The following is a 19,709-nucleotide window of genomic DNA, read 5'->3' as shown; positions in this document are numbered from 1 at the left end:
TCTTCACCAGCATATCATCCACGTATGCCGACATGGATTTTCCCAACAGATCCTGAAACAGCCGGGCGACCATTCGTGTATACGTGGCCCCCGCGTTTTTGAGTCCAAAGGGCATGACCTGGTAACAGTTAACGCCATCTGGGGTCAGGAAAGCCGTTTTCTCCTCATCGGCCTTGAGCATTGAGATTTGGTGATACCCTTAGAAGGCATCCATAAAACTCAGTAACGCCGACCATGCCGTCTCGTCGACCAACTGGTCAATCCTTGGCAAAGGAAAAGGGTCCTTTGGGCAGGCTTTGTTAAGGTTAGTGTAATCTACACACATCCGCCAAGCTGGTGGTTTTGGCACGAGTACCACATTGGCTAACCATTCCGGATACTTGACTTCCCGGATATGGCCAGCGGCCAACAGCGTATTTACCTCCTTTTTCACGAACTCCCTTCGATCGTTAGCCAAGTATCGCTTCTTCTTGATCACAGGTCGATGACCAGGGTCGACGGCGAGCCGGTGAGAGATGATAGACCTGTCCACTCCGGGCATATCTTCGGGTCCCCACGCGAAGACCAATCGGTTTTCTCGAAGCACTCTTATGACCTCTTCTCGTACCTCCTCTCAGAGGCCGACTCCTATCCTCACTCGTCTTTCTGGTCGCTCAGGATCAATCTCAACTTCCTCCAGCTCTACGACCGGCTCGGGGCAAGGTGGCATCGTCTTCTTCGGGGGTCGTTCCGTGATCTCATGAACTTGCATCTCCCGTTTGCCCATTCCTCTGCAGGCTTGTAGGTAGCAGTCGCGGGCGACTCTCCTATCATAGCGGACCGTGCCTACCCCACTCGATGTGTGGAATTTCAAGCAGAGATGTTCGATGGAGATTAGCGCTCCCAAATCTTCCAAACCCGGCCGACTTAGTATCGCATTGTGAGAGCATGTCAGATCGACCACAATGAACTTCATGTCTAGTTTCTGTACGTCGGGGTAATTGCCAATCTCAACCGGCAGGATGATGGATCCTTCGGCCTCCACGGAGTCGCCCGTGAAACCGGCTAGTGGCGTCTTGACTGAGGCCAGTTGTTCTCGCGCCAATCCCATTTTGGTGAAAGTCTCGAGATATAGGATATTGATGCTGCTCCCCGTGTCTACCAGGATTCGCCGGACGACCACTCCGTTTACATCCATAGCAATGACTAGGGCGTCGCGATGCGGAGTTTCTCCCGTAGGCAAGTCTTTGTCTGTAAAGACGATAGGCTCCCGACATACCTTCTTCGAGCCGCCTTCTCGCCCATACACGGTCCCTACGTATAGTTGCCGAGCCCAAGCCTTTCGAGTGTTGGCAGAGTCGCCTCCTTCCGGTCCGCCGACTATCATGTTGATAACCGGATTTTGTCTCCACTGGGCTTCACCTTCATTGGTCGCCGGCTGCTTACCGCGGTTGCCTTCGCCCGCCTCCGAGGGGTCGCCGTCCTCCTTAGTCGCAGATCTCCTTCGCCATTGGTTGGGAGGCGGCGTCCCTTGCTGGATGATCCCCTCCATGATTTTTTTCAAGTAATAACATTCTTCCGTGTTGTGGGTGTATGACTTGTGGTAACGACAATACTTAGACGTCTTACCCGGGTCCTCATTCACTGGACGCTCCTTGGTCGGAGGAGGCGGAGGCGGCGCGACCGCTTGCACCTCGTGCACCGGGTGCTGTGGGGTCGGCCTATAAGGCTGGATGCTAGGCCTATCGTATGTGCGCCGGGCTGGGTCTGGACGTCTTTCCCGTACCTCCGCCCGGGTTCGCTTCCCCCTAGAGGATCCTCCGACTTCACGTTGTCGTTTATGTTTTACGGCTTGTTCCGTATTAGCTCGCTTGTTGGCCATGTGAATAGCCTCCGCATAGGTGGCGGGCCGGTTGTCCCTAAGGTCGCGATAAAGTTGGCCAGATCGCAGCGACTCGATGAAGAAGGTGAGGGCAGTCTGGTCCTCTACCTCTTCGATGGACTGAATCTTCTTTTGCCACCGGGCCAGGTAAGTTTTGAGAGATTCACCCTCCTCTTGACAGATATCTCCCAGATGTGTTAGATCCTTTTGCGGTTTGATCTGAGTCGCATAATGACTCATGAAGTGATCGGCCAACTCTTCGAAGCTGCGAATTGAGCCTGGGGGTAAGGCCACGAGCCATCTTTGCGCCGAGCCCTTCAGCGTTTGCAGGAAAGCGCGACACATGACGGGATCCCGGACCCCCAGCACTTGCATTTTGGCTTGGTAACTCAAAAGATGTTCGCGCGGGTCACCGGATCCGTCGAGGGGTGGCCTGTTCTGGGAACTTAAAGTCGACGGGTATCTTGTATGCCATAATCTCGGCCGAGAAGGGCAAGGCGGTGAGCAACGTCCGACCTGGGGACTTGGTTCTACCTTCCACTTGCTCCTTCAAATTCCGTAGCTCTTGGGCCAAGTGGGCCACATCTTCTACGTTTCGGGTGTGATTTCCTGTGGACTCGGTGCTTTCGCCGACCTGCGACTCGGCCTGCCGCTCTTCATTGCGAGTAGGTTGCTCGGTCTATCGTGCCCGAGTTCGAGTTTCCTGGTGCGGGTTTTCTCTCGGGTGACCTCTCGATTTCGTTGGTTTGCCGATGCGTGGCTGGGTTCTCTTTCCCCAATCGTTCTCTCGCTGATGGGCGCGTTGCATTCGGGCCTAGCCTCGAATGGACTGACCGCGTCGGCGGATTCTCTGCTCGTCGATCTCCTCGCCTGTCCCCATCCGACCTTTGGGGTATTTGCTGGTCGCGTGGTGGTGGTCGTGAAGTCGACGGTTCTCCTCTTTCCCGGTTCTCAGCAGCGATTGCTCGTCCAATGGCCCGAATCTGCTCAAGGGTGAGAGGTATCATCGGCGGGGGTTGGTTTCGGGGTACCGAATCATTTTCTTGACTTTGCGAATTTCGCTGGTTCAACCGATCTCTTAAGTCGGCTTCCGGCTCGCGGTTACGGTTGGAGGCACGGCTTCGTCCTTCAGACATTCTCTCACTCGCTCGTCTTTCTCTGCGAATTCCAATGCTCAAGAATGGACGTGACTCTTTTTTTCGATCCCCACAGACGGCGCCAGTGTTGGTTTTAGGGTTTTTGGGCACAGGGAGGTCCAACACAACCTTGGTTGGTGGATTCACCTTTCGATAAAGCTGGAAAAATAGAAAGGAATGAATAAGAGTAGCAAAAGTGTTTCTCTATTCTCTGGGTATGGACTCGCCTGTTTTACATCTTTGGAGGGGCCTTTATATAGTAGGCCCTCCTTTAATTCGGTTTTAAAGTACATTAAGGGGTCGTGAATGCTAATTATATCGCAGGGCCGTTGGGCTGCCGTTACTGGGCCTCCCAACGGCTCCTTGGCTGGGCTCTTCAATGCCCTCTTTAATGTCTTCCAACGGCTCTCTGCCCTCCTGGCCGAGTCCTCATCCCGACCTCGGGGTCGGCCCGACTCCCGGACTCGGTCCGAGTCGCTTTCGTGCCTTGTTACTTCTCGGACTCCCACTCCTTGGGCCGTATTTCATTCTTCTTGGGCTTCCCTATTTTTCTTTGGGCTTCTCCATTCTTTTTGGACTTTCTTAATCCTTCTTGGGCCGGGGTCCATACCCCATCAATAATAATCTAACTCTATAATAAAGCAAGAAGTTTTGCCAATCATTGTTTCCCGTCCAATTGATACTACGCCGTTTTGCTTTAGGCCTGTTTAGCGATCGAATTGCTTATTCATTGTGCGCGTGTAAGGTGATTCTGCATTGGGAATATGCCTAGTCGTTCTTATTATTATACAATCCTTGGTTCCCAAGGAGTTCAATTAATGTAGAACTCTTGGTAGTGTAAACAAGATGATTAATATTAATATCAAAGCATAATGAACTGATCCGGCCTACAAGAAAGAATTATATATATTACATAGATTACATAGATTACATAGAATATGCAGAGTTGCAATCTTCAAATACACATTAATTGAGATGTGCGATTTCCAAAACATTGGCTCCTGGTATCTTCGTTTTTTTGAATTTTCAATCTGTATAAATACCTGGCTTCTTCATGCCAAAACACTTCACAAATTCAGTTCACTTTACTACCTTTTCGAAAGCATTTTTGGTGTTTCAAGATACCTTCCATGTTCATTGTTGTCAAAAACATAAAGCCGAAACACCAGCTCCGGGCAATCAGAGTGAGAGCAGTATGTGTCTATGAAGTTCCTGAGAAAAGGGGAGAGGGGCAGGCCAGTAAGAGCATGGAAGTATTGTTCCATGATGAAGAGGTACTTTTATTTATTTGCCAATCTGATTTTATCTACTAATCTAATGGTCTTTCAATGTGGCTACTTTCATGCCATGTTATCTAATAATCTAATAGTCTTTTGCTGTCTATAATTTTTTGTCTATTGTATTCGCAGGGAGACTACATTCATGCGAGTATTATTAAAAAAGACATTGGAAAGTATAGAGATACAATAAAGGAAGGGAAAATCTTTGAAATCAAGAACTTCATGGCTTCTACAAACTACTATGTCTACAAGATTACAAAGCATGGTTTCATGCTCAAATTCAACTACAAAACACAAGTGAAGGAAATACATTCTAATGGCTTTCCTTGCAAAATGTTTAGACTAAAGAGTTTTTTGGCTTTGAAAGATCCTGATGATGTGAATGACAAGGAACTGATTGGTACTAACTTTACCTTTCCTAACTGCTAATATATTTCTTATTATATTTTCAGTACTTCTTTCTAATATTTTGTTAATTTAGCAGATGTTATTGGAAGGGTAATTGAGATTTACAATTCTGTGGACAAGATTATAGGGGGAAAGGCCACCAAACTAATCGACTTTCAAATTGAAGACAATGCGTAAGTTTTTGAAAATGAACTTTGATTACATTAGAAAATGATGCAGTGGTTTTTTTGTGTAATACTTTTCTGTTTTTTTCTGTTTCTAATCCAGTGAGAACACCATGATGTGTACACTCTGGAATGAACATGTATCTTCCCTTATGCCTTTTTACAATAGTGATTCGAAAGAACCACTGATTGTTGTCATTCAATGCTGTAGGGCTAAAGTTGTGGGTGGTGAGTTTCTCTACTGTTTTCTGTCCTAATCTATTGATCAATCCACCTTTTTGCTTTTAGTATGGATTGTTTAAACACATGATCCTCTATTTTCTAAAAACATAGTATCTATAAATAAGTGCATCTATTTGTATACATTTTTTTAGGTGAAGTGAGAATAACCAGTTCGTATGATGCTACGAAGCTTTGGTTCAATGAGGATTTTGAAGAATTTCAAGAGTTTAAGTCAAAGTAAGTTAATCTTTTATATTTCTCCTATTTTTTATATTTATCTTTATTAATGTATGCTCTACTCTGTACTTAAGATTTTAGACAAGATATATATATATTTTTTAACATCTGTGTACTGGATTCTAAAAAAAAAAAAATACATAGTATAGAAAATTCTATATATACTGGGATCTAATATATGTTGTACTCTGTATATATATTCAAGTAGCATGTTGTACAGTGTATGCATTTCTTTAACTTTAGTAAACAACCACTCAAAAAATAAGATAGCTATTTTAAATGTTGTATACTGTATTGTTGTTAGGTTGTTTAAACACATATGTAAAAAAGTTTCTAATATTTTTGAAGGTTGAAAGCTGAGGGTACTCCAATGAGAAGTCTTAGTACTGGCACACTACATTCAAACTCTACAGGCATTAGTGAGTTTAATAATGTTTCTGTTATTGTAACTAACTGCCATGATATTAAGAAGGTTAAAGAGGTAATCCACACACTAAGCTAGCATTTCTTTCTTTTATTTGATGTAACTGATTTTGTTAATTTCTATATATACTTATAAAATGATTTGTATACTATAGGATGGGGAATGCTATGTGGCTGCTGAGATTCTGAGGATGGTTGGTACTACTTATCATGCCTGAAACTTGGATGTAATAAGAAACTAAAAGAGCAGGAAGGATCACTTTTTTGTACTAAGTGTAAAAAGACTTGTATGATGGGTACAGTTAGATATAAAGTAGTTGTTATTGCTCTTGACAAATCTGGAGATGCTCCAATGTTGCTTTGGGATAGAGAAGTGGCAGAACTTGTGGGTATTCCTGCCTCTATTTTGTATGCAAAATACAAGGAGGTAAATTCTTCTAATTGGCTCTCAACATTTTTTTCCTATACTGTTTATTCTATGTTTTTAATTATGTTATTTATCACCTACCTAAACAGCTTGATGTTGAAGTGCCACCTGAGTTGGATGCTATAGTTGGAATGAAGATGCTGTTTAAGATCAATTTTAAACTGGCTCTAAAGATGGGTCCCAATTACCCATTCAATGTTGTGAGGATTGTCAGGGATGAGCACTTGCTGAAAACCTATAGTGACAGGTTTGTGGAGCATCAAGAGCAAGACTTAATCTCTAGGATGATTGAGGAGGAAACTAACACCGATGCAATTTCTGAAGTAAGAATTTGAAACCCTAAGCTCTATGATTTTTTTTTTATGATGGTTACTAATAAGGTTACTGCTTTTCTTAATAACAGGAAGACTCGATTGGAGTTGAAGTGAATAGTCCTGCCACTGTGCAGCCATCGCAAAAGGAAGGAGACGACACTGCTGAAAACTCTGGGGCTATTAAAAGGTCACTTTTGGATGAGTTTTCATCATCCAAAAGTAGGAAGAAGTTGACTGACTCAGAAATCAAAAAGGAAAAAATGTAATTCGATTCATGGTTGAAAGTGATTGTTGTTAGCCTGATACTATCCAGACATATTGACTATTTTTATCCTAATCCTGTGGTGTGACACTTATTAAATTTTAGTTTTTGGGATGTTTTATAAGTTTTAACTAATGTTTTGAGTGATTGCCTAACTGTTTATTACAATACATTGGTGTATCTACTGCTATTAGAACCTGTTTTGCAGTTTTTCTAATCTTCCTTTCAGGTTATTCAGAGCAAGGATGATAGGTGGCCAAGGTTAGCAAGGATGATAGGTGGCCAAGGTTTTAAAATGCAGACATAATGGAAATAGTTTGGCAAGAAACTGAGACTTTGTAGTTGTAGTTTTGTATAGGTTCAATTACATGTTAAACTACTACTATAAAAGAGTATATATGTAAGTTACTAAGAATATTTAATCATAACAGTTATTTGCAAATAATATTCCAATTCTAAACTGTTATATCTAAATACCTTGTGCCTAAAAAATAGAGTTAGTTTCACTCACCTATTTGCAAAATCTTCTTTTACTCTGTTTGTAACTCTCCAATGCACTTGATGTCCATGCTGGTATCCATCAAAATTTGCTAGCACATTTAAAAAGAAATTAGATAACAGCACCTAAATTCAATATTTGTAATGTAAAATACACAGATTATTAAGAGGTAATAAACTGTGATATTCAATAAAACAGTTAATGCTCCAGTACCCAATTTCAGAGTACTCAATAAAATGCAATTTAGTGAAACAATGTTTTAGATCAGTCTAAACTGTTCAAGTTTTGAGAATGTGTTAAATTTTTTTGCAGAACATAAGTACTAATCTAAGGTTAAGCTTCAAAATAAACTTGATTGTGAAACTAAGTACTAATCTTAGGTTAGTGCCTAATTATTAATAAAACAAAGTTGTTGCTTCCAATAAAACACATTAAAAGAATATTATGACACAGTAAAGGAACATTATACCAGTTTTAACCAAAGAGAAAAAACCAAATAAGTAATTAACATTACTGTGTTAACTAAAAAACTGAGAATCCAGTTTAATTAGAAAAATAATTTGATCCTACACAAATCTGACTTCTATACTGATATAGAATAAAACAATGCACCAAAGTCAAACAAAAAAATTGAAAACTATTGCATTCCTGGTATACTCATCCAGATATCAAAGACACTAGAAATAAAAATAGATGAACTGGGTCGATACTCGAGGACCATGTGTTGGAAAAAGTATTTTTTTATCCAATGTGTCTATTGCTTTACAAAGTAAAGTGAACAAACTTACAAACTATGCAAGTATATGCATACAAACTAATCTAAAGTCAGGCAAATAAAGATAAAGTCTTAACCTATTTGCTTATATGACCATATTGCTTTTATTGGTCTTTGATTGATGGGTTATTTTCTGCTTGCTGCTCTTCAATTACTCCAGAGCTTGGATTATTTCATTCTAAATAGAATAACAAAAAAAAAAAAAAAAAGGTTAGAATTTGTGTTCAGAATATTTAATAACAAGACCAAGAGGAAAAGGATACACTGGCATAACAGAGAATTGAAGATTATTAGAATCAAATAATCAATGTGTGTTTTCAATGTTCCTACAAATTATCTAAATAAATTGACAACAATGGAAGTAAAAACAGATGAACTGGGTCTATACTTGAGGACCATTTGTTGAAAAAAGTCTTTTTAATTCAAAGTGTCTATTGCCTTACAAAGTAAAGTGAACAAACTTACAAATTATGCAAGTATATGCATACAAACTAATCTAAAGTCAGGCAAATAAAGATAAAATCTTAACCTATTAGGTGCTATGTCCATAGTGCTTTTAGTGGTCTTTGATTGAACGCTTATTTTCTGCTTGCTGCTCTTCAATTACTCCAGAGCTTGGATTATTTCATTCTAAAAAGAATAAGAAAAAAAAAGGTTAGAATTTGTGTTCAGAATAAATAATAACAACACCAAGAGGAAAAGGATCCACTGGCATAACAGAGAATTGAAGAGTTTTAGAAGCAAAGAATCAATGTGTGTGTTCCATGTTCTTACAACTTATCTAAAGAAATTGAAGAAAATTGAATTATTGGCCTGTGAAGTAAAAGTTAATCATTCTTAGGGAAAGAAACACATTCCCTAAACATTAAATATAATTGATTGCCAGCTATCATTACTATTAAGAGAAAACCCTTCAGTTCCAGTCCTATTCTCAAAATCAAGGCAAAAGTTAAATAAACTACAATGAACCCATCTAAAGAAAGATGCCCCATCTAACTCCCAAAACAGTTCTCCAATTTCAGACATCAGCCAAATAGAAAATTCACATCTACATTTTCAAGTACACACAATAGACAATACAATGAGGAAAATCACTAAGTCAACAATTATAGGCATCAAAAGGAAACCAAGTGAGGAAAATAAAGGTAAGTTCGAAACTTATCTTTTTCATACTTGAAATGAAGATGCATTGGAGCATCCCTCTTGCTGTGCGATTCTGTTTATGCTCTCCATCTCCTCAAATAATTTCAGTATGTCAATAAAAAAACAACATGATAAAGTCGATTAGAGTTTAGGGTTTGTGTGAATAATAATATAGCTATAGCATTTTGAACATGATATTTACACAGTTAACAGTAATTTCAATTGGGTGTTTTTAGAGCAACACTACAAAGAATACGATTTAGAACCCTAATTGCTATGAATCATACAAATATGAAATTATGAGAGTTTATCTATGATTGTCGATCTGCATGCTTAACTATTCTTACGAAAGTAAGTAGATTAGATCCAGAAAAATAGATCAAGTTTAGAATGGACAACAGTGATACATAGGAAACCCTAAACAAATTGACTGCAAATTTAACGCATACTAACCTTATTAGTTGAAAATTAGCTTCACTGCATCGCGATTTCCACCATTGACTGTTATTGAACACTACGATCTTTCACAGAAATGAAAGATCATGATTATGTACTGAGAACTGGGCGATGCTCATCTAGGCCCGAGTACAATTTCTGCGGAAACAATGTTCAATAAGAACAATTGAATCCGAGATAACGATTAAGGACTGATCTAGATTTAGGCTTGACAGAGAGAGATCGGAAGATCGTTTTGAAATGGTGAAGAATCAGATCTGTTCAGACATGCAAAGGAGAAGGGCATTCACCCTTCTTCCTCATCTCACGCGTTTCCTACCGAACAAACATATATATATATATATATATATATATATATATATATATATATATATATATATAGTTTTCATATTATTTAATTTTGAATTGTTATGTGTAATTAATTAGATATATAAACTTTCATTGTAATGGTATTTATTGTGCACACAATTTTGTGGACCATGTTATACCTAATAATTTGTCCACTAAACTGTAATCTTTGTTTATAGCAATTACAATTTCAGGTTATAGGCTAGCATAATTAGATTATCCGTTAGGTGTGTTTAGTGTCACACCAACTACTTTCTTCATAAATGTTAGGCAAATCTTGAACAATTTCAAAGTAATGTTGTAATGTTAACTATGTTATGTGTAATTCATTTTTAGGGTTTTTAATTTTTTGAATTATTTTTTATTTTAATGTTATATTTTATATCACAGAAAATGAATTGGGCAACTCATCATCAAGGAATAATGCTGCTCAAGGAAAACAGCAACCTCCGGCAATAAATCCTTCCCGCATTCCTTTTGGAGGGTGTTTGTCTCAAAACATCACACCATTGAGTAACATTACTAACGGTAAATCCCCTAAGTTGAATTGATATACCTTCATTGTGAATTTAAAAATCCTTATATTTTAAATTATGGAAAAAATGTCTGTATAATTAAATTGTATAATTATAATGTAATTAATGGACCATACCACTTTGCATGGTATAGTTTAGTATTACAATAATACTTTGATTGGTATTAATGAAATATACTTTACACCTAATGGTATTTATTGTGCACAAAATTATGTGGACCATGGTCTACCTAATTATTGATCCACTTATTAGGTAAGCCTTATTTATAGCAATTACAATTTCAACTTATAGGCTAACATAATTAATAGCGTTAGATGTGATTAATTTATAAAATTTTAACTGCTGTAATTACTTTTGTTATTATAGTCTTCTAATTTTTTATTTTACATCACAGCAAATTATTGTGGCAACTCATCATCAAGGACTAATGCTGGTCAAGGTAAAGAGCAACCTACGCCAACTAATCCTTCCCAAATTCCTTTTGGAGGTTGTTTGTCTCAAAATATCACACCATTCAGTAACATCAGTAACGGTAAATCCCCTAAGATGAATTGATATACATTAATTGTGAATTTAAATATCCTTATAGTTTTAATTCTTAAACGATGTTTGTCAAATTAAATGTTATAATTATAATGTAATTCATGTTTAATATCAATTTCTAATTTTTCTTTACAATAGTTAAATTTGTTTTCTTATGTGTAATTAATTGATTAGATTGTACTTAATGATATATACTTTTTCATTGTAATTCTATTTAGGGTGCACAAATTTTTGTGGACCATGGTCTACCTACTTCTATTCGATTACATATTAATGTTGTGCAATTGACAAAATATTTATGTTATGTGTACTGAATTGTTATGAGTTATAATTCTTGGAATTAATTCTTAATTTAATGTTATATTTTATATCACAGCAAATTATTTCGGCAACTCATCTTTTACGAATAATGCTGCTCAAGCTAAAGGGCAACCTACGGCAACTAATCCTTCCCGAATTCCTTTTGGAGGATGTTGGTCTAAAAATATCACACCATTGAGTAACATCGCTAACAGTAAATCCCCTAAGATGAATTGATATACATTCATTGTGAATTTAAATATCCTTATAGTTTTAATTCTTAAAAAATGTGGGTCAAATTAAATGTTATAATTATAATGCAACTCATGGTCCATAGAACTCTGTGTGGAATTGTAATTGCACTAATTTGTCTTCATATGATTTACTTTTTAATATCAATTTCTAATTTTTCTGTGAAGTAATTAAATTTCTTTTGTTATGTGTAATTAATTGATTAGATTGTACTTAATGATATATACTTTTTCATTCTAATTCTATTTAGGGTGCACAAATTTTTGTGGACCATGGTCTACCTACTTCTATTCGATTACATATTAATGTTGTGCAATTGACAAAATATTTATGTTATGTGTACTGTATTGTTACGAGTTATAATTCTTGGAATTAATTCTTAATTTAATGTTATATTTTATATCACAGCAAATTATTTCGGCAACTCATCTTTTACGAATAATGCTGCTCAAGCTAAAGAGCAACCTACAGCAACTAATCCTTCACGAATTCCTTTTGGAGGATGTTTGTCTGAAAATATCACACCATTGAGTAACATCACTAACGGTAAATCCCCTAAGATGAATTAATATACATTCATTGTGAATTTAAATATCCTTATAGTTTTAATTCTTAAAAAATGTTGGTCAAATTAAATGTTATAATTATAATGTAACTCATGATCCATAGAACTCTGTGTGGAATTGTAATTGCACTAATTTGTCTTCATATGATTTACATTTTAATATCAGTTTCTAATTTTTCTTTACAATAGTTAAATTTCTTTTGTTATGTGTAATTGATTGATTAGATTGTACTTAATGATATATACTTTTTCATTCTAATTCTATTTAGGGTGCACAAATTTTTGTGGACCATGGTCTACCTAATAATTTTTCCACTAAAATATAATACTTATACAGTGAAGTTACTATTTCATATTCTAGGCTAGCATAAGTAATAATGTTAGGTGTACTTAATTTATAATATTAAGACTTCTATAATTTATTTTGTTATTATGTGCTAAAGTATATTTTTTTATAGTCCCCTAAAATGTAGGGGTTTAAATTAATTGTGACTTTAAATATTGTTATACTTTAAATTTGTCTAATATTACGTATGTGTACAGTACGTTCGTCCAATACACAAATAGTTTTAATTGGCCGGCGATTTGTTTTTGTAGATAAACAAAAACTTGCATCGACGATAACACAAGATGAATTTGCAATTCGTAAACCATTACATAAATATGCAATTGTCGAAGACCATGTAACAAAAAGAGACTTGCTATCTGCCTTTGAAGATGAATGTAACCCTAAAACGATCGAAGCCACAAATCAGTACATAGCAGGTAATAAGATAATCTCCTGGTTTTTGAAACAACTATAAGTAAAGTACATATGCAAACCTTCAACTATTAAAATTGATTTTTAAATGTATTTTTAATTTCAGATGCGGATATATCGAGTAACGATGTAAGGCAGACCTCGGATATTGGGACATCCTCTGGTCCACAACATGGTAGGTATATTTGTTTTATAACTGCATAAAAGATCAATCAGTATATCATTTTGAACTCCTTGGTTGCAGCTCAATACTGCGATTTTGGTGATGCAACAAATAAATGCGTCCATTGTGGGGCTTTGTTTTGGTTTGAAGAAAGGAAGAAGAATTTGTCAACAAAAGCATCGCCACTGTTTATGTTGTGTTGCAACAATGGGAAGATCAAGTTGCCGGAGAATAAGTTGCCACCAAAAAGTATATTTGATCTCTTTTTCGGCAATGACGAATTATCAAAAGAATTTTTACACAAAACTATCACCTATTGGGCACTCTACTTCCAGAACAAGGCAAAGAACCTCATTTTGCTCAGTTATACATATACGACACGGCAAATGAAAAGATCAACCGTATAAATGCTGTGAGGTAAACAAGTTTGCGTAATTACACATTAAATACTATTTTTTATCTAAATAAATATCAATGCAAAGTTTATGTTGTTGTTAGGGTAGTGGTAAGCAAGATGACATTCATGTAGAAATAGTGAATGTCATTCAGAAAGACCTCGATGAAAATAATGTTTTGGTTAAGTCTTTTCGGATGGCTATGTCTGAGCTAGATATTAATCCATGCGCCGAAGTCAAAATAAAGTTGTTGGGAAAACGAACTAGAGATGCGAGGACCTATAATCTGCCGCAAGTTTCTGAAGTAGCAGCTTTAATTGTGGGAGATCTGGATACCAGTATTGGAGAGCGTGATATTATTGTTCAATCGAAGGGTGGCCACCTACAGAGGATAAGTGAATTAAATTCTTCATACTTACCACTGCAATACCCTCTTTTGTTTCCATATGGCGAAGACGGTTATCGGGAAGACATTGCATTCGCGAACGTAGTAGGCAAGCACTCTTCAGGTGGTAGACAGAGGATTAGTCCCAGGGAGTTTTTTTGCTACCGCATACAGTCTAGACAGTCAGCTCCGAGTACCATATTATTTGCAAAGCGGTTGTTCCAACAGTTTGTTGTAGATGGCTACACAATGGTTGAGTCTGGAAGACTAATTTATATAAGGACACACCAAAAAAGCCTAAGGTGTGAGAGTTATAGTGGATTGACTGATGCTTTGACAAGGGGTGAATTAAGCCCGGCAGCCCAAAGTCGCAGAATAATACTACCTTCAAGTTTTACGGGTGGTGCTAGATACATGATACAAAACTACCAAGATGCAATGGCAATATGTAGATGGATTGGATACCCAGATTTATTTATAACCTTTACATGCAATCCGAAGTGGCCTGAGGTGCAACGCTTTTTAAAAGATCAAAGGTTGAAGGCAGAAGATCGGCCGGACATAATTTGCCGATTATTCAAGATTAAGTTGGATGCTTTGATAGCTGATTGTCGAAAGAATAAACTATTTGGCCCTGTGGCTGGAGGTAATATTTGTTATTTTATTTTAAATCAAGTTTGTTACAATTTTATGTAATTACTTAACCTTATGATGTTTATGTCTATGTTGTTGCAGTCATATATACAATTGAGTTTCAAAAGCGAGGTCTTCTGCATGCTCATATATTACTTTTTTTGGAGAAAAGTAAAGAACTTAGGCAAGTTCTTACTCTAGAAAACATAATTTGCGCAGAGATTCCAGATGAAAAGAAAGATGCAGAGTATTACCAAGCGGTAGAGGAATTTATGATGCATGGTCCATGTGGGAAAGCGAGGACCAATTCTCCATGTATGGTAAATGCGCGATGCTCTAAACATTTTCCTAAGAGATTTGTTGAGAGTTCTACATTTGATGACAATGGTTACCCGGTATATAGAAGGAGAGACAATGGCAGTATAGTTACAAAGAACGGGATCGCCTTGGACAACAGGTATGTGGTACCGCACAATAGATATTTATTGCTCAAGTATAAGGCTCATATAAATGTCGAGTGGTGCAACCAGCAATGTTGCAAAACACGCTAGGAGCACCCTAGGCGGCAAGGGGGCGCCTAGCGCCTAGGGCGCCGATTTATTTTTTTATTTTTTATTTTTTTATTTTTTTTAATTAAAAATAAAATTTAAAATTAAATTTTTTAAAAATTTAGTAAGAAAACATAAAGTTTCCATAGTTATTTCTTAGAAACTATTTACGAAAGTAGTTGTAAAAGTGTTCAAAAGATTGTTTAAACCATCTAAATACATAAAAAACTAAAATTAAGAGCTAAAGAAGCATTTTTTTGAGAAATTAGTGGACCAAAACGGACAACCGAGTCAATACGCGATTTGAAAACAAAAATTGTCAAAAACGGACAACCGAGTCAAAAGTTATGCCTTCTCGAAATTTTTGCAATTTAAAACGCAAAAAAAAAATAAAAAATAAATAAATAAAATAATTAAACGCCGGTTCAGCCGGCCGGCCACGGAGGAGGCCGATTCCGGCCTTCTTCGCGGCGGCGGCCGGGCGCCTAGGCGCGATTTTTGCAACCATGGCAACCAGTCACGGCCAATCAAGTACCTGTTCAAGTATGTTAATAAGGGTCATGATCGGGTGACCGCCGAATTTTACAAAACAGGCAATGATGACGAGAATGGCAAAGCAATAGATGAGATAAATATGTACTATGACTGTAGGTACATATCCCCATGTGAAGCGGTTTGGCGTCTGTTTGGTTTTGATATACAACTTCGGGCGCCTTCAGTGGAAAGGTTAAGCTTTCACCTTCCTAATCAACAGAGTGTGATATTTACAGATGATGATGCTGTTGAGAACATTGTGAATAGACCTACGATAACACAGAGCATGTTTTTGGAATGGTTTGAAGCAAATAAAACATACCCCGATGCGAGAGAACTTACTTATGTTGAGATGCCAACACGATTCGTTTGGAAGAAAGACCTTAGAAAATGGCGGCCACGAAAGAAAGGCTTCTCAATAGGACGTATATTCTATGTCCCGCCAGCTACTGGTGAAATTTTCTATTTGAGGTGTTTGCTGAACAAAATCCGTGGCCCTAAAAGTTATGAAGATATTAGGACTGTAAATGGGGTGCAATATGAGTCATTCCGAGATGCGTGTTATGCAAGGGGTTTAGTTGATGATGATAACGAATATGTTGATGCAATAGATGAAGCCAGTAATTGGGTGTCAGCAGATCAATTGAGGAGATTCTTTGTGACATTGCTAATGAGCAGTTGCATGGGGAAACCGGAAATAGTTTGGCATGCTGTGTGGCAACATCTATCAGACGATGCACAATTCAACGTCCGTAGACAACTGCAGAACAGAGGTAATCTTACATTTTTAAAAAAATATTAAGTCAAGTTTAACGTAGTTGTGTTATAACACCAAATTTTAATATATATTTATGCAGATTTTGTGTTGACCGATTCGCACAAAATGAAGTTTGCCTTAGTAGAGATTGAGAAGTTATTATCTACTCATGGTAAGAGTTTGAAGGACTATCCTGAAATGCCAACGGCAAATTTTGGTGCCTTAAACGTTATTGCAAATAGGTTTATTCAAGAAGAATTAGCATACGATTGTGGCGAACAGGAGAAAGAGAATCAGGAATTGGTAAGGCAGTTAACAGACGAACAAAAGGCCATATACAATGAAGTGTTAACTGACATTGATCGCAAGGAAGGGGGGTTATTCTTCGTTTATGGTTATGGAGGGACCGGTAAGACTTTCTTGTGGCGAGCACTTTCTTCCGCATTAAGGTCTAAGAGTCAAATAGTGTTAAATGTTGCTTCTAGCGGCATAGCTTCGCTTTTATTACCTGGTGGGAGGACGGCACATTCTCGGTTTGCTATACCGATAGCTGTTAATGAAGATTCCACATGCAACATACGTAACGGCAGTGAACTGGCAGAACTACTTGTGCAAACCAAGTTGATAATATGGGATGAAGCCCCAATGATGCATAAATTCTGCTTTGAAGCCCTTGACCGAACTATGCGGGATTTGATGCGCTTCATAAATCCAAGGAGTTCTGATATGACATTTGGTGGTGAAACAGTTGTTTTGGGGGGCGATTTCAGGCAAATTTTACCAGTCATTCCAAAGGGTACTAGACCGGATATAGTTCGAGCGAGCATTAGCTCATCCTATCTCTAGAAATCCTGTAAAGTCCTAAGGCTTACTAAGAATCTATGTTTGAAAAGTGTTCAATCAGAAAACGAGTGCAAGGAGATCGAGGAATTTGCAAAATGGATAGCTAATATAGGTGACGGAATTATTGGTAGTAAACTTGATGGGGAGTCCGATATTACTGTTCCAGAAGATTTGTTGTTGAAGTGCGAAGATGACCCTATTGCTACAATTGTTGATAGCACTTTCCCTAATTTCCGACTGGGAATTGCCGATTTGTCATATCTTAATCATAGTGCAATTTTAGCTCCAACATTGGATGTGCTAGATGCCGTTAACCAATACATGAATGATCATAATCCGGCTGAGGGTAAGACATACTTGAGTTGTGATTCTGTGTGTAAGTCAGATGCCAATGTTGACATGTTAGTGGATTTGCACACTCCCGAATTCTTGAATGCCTTGCGATGTTCTGGAGTACCAAATCATGCTTTGACATTGAAAGTTGGATCACCTGTTATGCTATTGCGAAATATTGATCACACACTAGGATTATGCAACGGTACAAGGTTGATTGTTACAAGGTTGGCTGACCATGTGTTGGAAGGCCAAATCATGTGCGGTACAAATGCAGGAACCAGAGTATTGATTCCTAGGATGTCACTTACACCGTTAGATCCAAGATTGCCTTTCAAATTTCAACGAAAGCAATTTCCTTTGATGCTATCCTATGCCATGACAATCAACAAAAGTCAAGGACAAACGCTTGCTAAAGTGGGGTTGTTGTTGAAAAAACCTGTCTTTAACCATGGACAACTATACGTAGCTGTTTCAAGAGTTAGTAACCCCAGGGGTTTGAAAATTTTGATTTGCGGGGAAAGTGTACCATGTCTTAGTACGACTAAAAATGTTTTGTACAAAGAAGTCTTCAATAATGTATAATAACTTCCAGAATTTATTATTTAAAATTTAGTATTTTTTTAAATACTAGGTTTCTTATTATTATTATATTATACGTAATATTCTATGTACTATATAGGTAGCCATGCATCACATTATTTCAACAATGAAGTCTTCAACAATGTATAATAAAATTACTATATTCATCAATGTGTAATAAAATCACAAGTTTTCATTTCACATTTTGTCAGATTCAAATAACTATATTCTATACTGTATATATATATCATACTATATATATAGCCACGCATCGCGCGGGTGCACCTACTAATAATAATAATATATTTTCTACAAGGGCATTTAGGTTTTTTAAAAATATATTCCATTTTTATTGCTTAACCAACCAAACGTAGGAATAGAAATCCTAAAGTCTATTCCTTCCACGAACCAAACAATAGAATATAATTCATATTCTATTCCTTACCTATTTCATTGGCAAATTATGATGTGCATCCGTGTGCACCATGCAAAAACGACGTCGCTTTGACTAAAAACGCGCGTCCCACTTAAAAAAAATCAGTTTCGATTCCCAGCAACAGCTTTATGTTGTGCATTATTTGAACTATATATCCAGAATCAATGAACTAAAAATCCATAATGAATGAACTAAAAATCCATAATGAATGAACTAAAAATCCATAATGAGTGAACTAAATATCCATAATGAATGAACTAAATATCCAGCATGAATGAAAAAAAAAATCAGTTTCAATTTCCGTCTAAATATCCAGAATCAATGAACTAAAAATCCAAATTCAATGAACTAAAATCCAGAATCAATGAAATAAAAATCCAGAATGAATGAACAATATAATGCTGTTGAGGGGAATCGAAACTGAATATTTTTTTAAGTGGAACGCGCGTTTTTAGTCAAAATGACGTCGTTTTTGCATCCGTGTGCACCATGCATGATGCACACAGATGCACAACATAACGATTGTATTTCATTCTCAATGAAATAGTATTGTTATTCCCTCTAAATTTATTCTGTGAACCAAACAGCCCATTAATGGTTTTGAACTTGTGCGAGAGGTAAATCTATTTGTAATTTTATATACTTTATTTATAAAAGTTAAAGTGCGCTGCTCCGCTATTACGTGGGTCTTAGGTAACCAACCCAAAAATTTATATCATTAGTCATGATAATGGGGCAGGACAAATGCAAGGAACATAACTCCTATGTGGCTATGTGGGGAATAAATCTTCTCCTTCATAATTATCTCTATGTAAATTAATAAGGTTGTATAACTCGCCAACTAGCATAATAATTCAAACTATAAGTCCAATGTATTATATCCAAGTATCAAAAATATGAAAAACTAACTCAAGCCTGGCTGGTTGAGAGAAATGTCATTCGAATTTATTTATTTAGCTTATAAGTGTCAATTTAACCAATTTGTACCAACAACACTTGAGACATAAGCTGTCATAACCGTCTAAGAGCACCGTGTTGGAGAATAGAAATAGCAGCTAGCTAAGGACTTTATAGTCTTTCCTATATTCATTTTGTTTCAACCGTTCTCTGCATATATACGTATTCTCTACATGTATATATTTGAAGTTACCAGCCTCTGGTTAGTACTGAAAACATATTTGATGAATAA

The 19,709-nt window shown here is 37.1% G+C and overlaps 3 protein-coding genes and 1 long non-coding RNA gene across 4 annotated transcripts; 2 read left to right on the top strand and 2 right to left on the bottom strand.

The window, feature by feature from the left end:
* Positions 1–613: 613 nt before the first annotated feature.
* Positions 614–2,236, bottom strand: LOC109168055. The gene has a single exon (XM_019317110.1). The coding sequence runs from the start codon at positions 2,234–2,236 to the stop codon at positions 614–616; it is 1,623 nt and encodes a 540-aa protein (XP_019172655.1).
* Positions 2,237–2,654: 418 nt separating this feature from the next.
* LOC109168054 lies at positions 2,655–7,000 on the top strand. Its single transcript, XM_019317109.1, has 12 exons — positions 2,655–2,792; positions 4,119–4,271; positions 4,407–4,677; positions 4,762–4,858; positions 4,953–5,077; positions 5,224–5,308; positions 5,657–5,789; positions 5,887–5,929; positions 6,034–6,158; positions 6,248–6,481; positions 6,562–6,734; positions 6,964–7,000. Exons 1-12 carry the CDS (start codon positions 2,655–2,657, stop codon positions 6,998–7,000), a joined length of 1,614 nt encoding a protein of 537 aa, XP_019172654.1.
* A 289-nt stretch (positions 7,001–7,289) lies between these two features.
* Positions 7,290–9,005, bottom strand: LOC109168091. The gene is made up of 3 exons (XR_002051975.1): positions 8,538–9,005; positions 8,086–8,186; positions 7,290–7,324 (listed from the first exon to the last, which is right to left on the bottom strand). It is a non-coding gene; the product is annotated as an uncharacterized LOC109168091 (long non-coding RNA).
* Positions 9,006–9,089: 84 nt separating this feature from the next.
* Positions 9,090–19,709, top strand: LOC109168053. Its single transcript, XM_019317108.1, has 12 exons — positions 9,090–9,153; positions 10,346–10,483; positions 11,995–12,132; positions 13,018–13,086; positions 13,156–13,323; positions 13,410–13,486; positions 13,573–14,500; positions 14,590–14,944; positions 15,687–16,342; positions 16,427–17,122; positions 17,231–17,729; positions 19,667–19,709. The coding sequence occupies exons 1-12, from the start codon at positions 9,090–9,092 to the stop codon at positions 19,707–19,709; spliced, it is 3,831 nt and encodes a 1,276-aa protein (XP_019172653.1).

This window comes from Ipomoea nil, unplaced genomic scaffold, assembly GCF_001879475.1.
Source record: "Ipomoea nil cultivar Tokyo-kokei standard unplaced genomic scaffold, Asagao_1.1 scaffold3172, whole genome shotgun sequence".
In the NCBI taxonomy this organism is placed as follows: domain Eukaryota; kingdom Viridiplantae; phylum Streptophyta; class Magnoliopsida; order Solanales; family Convolvulaceae; genus Ipomoea; species Ipomoea nil.
Note: the sequence above shows the minus strand (reverse complement) of the source record. Positions and strands in the feature narration are given on the sequence as shown.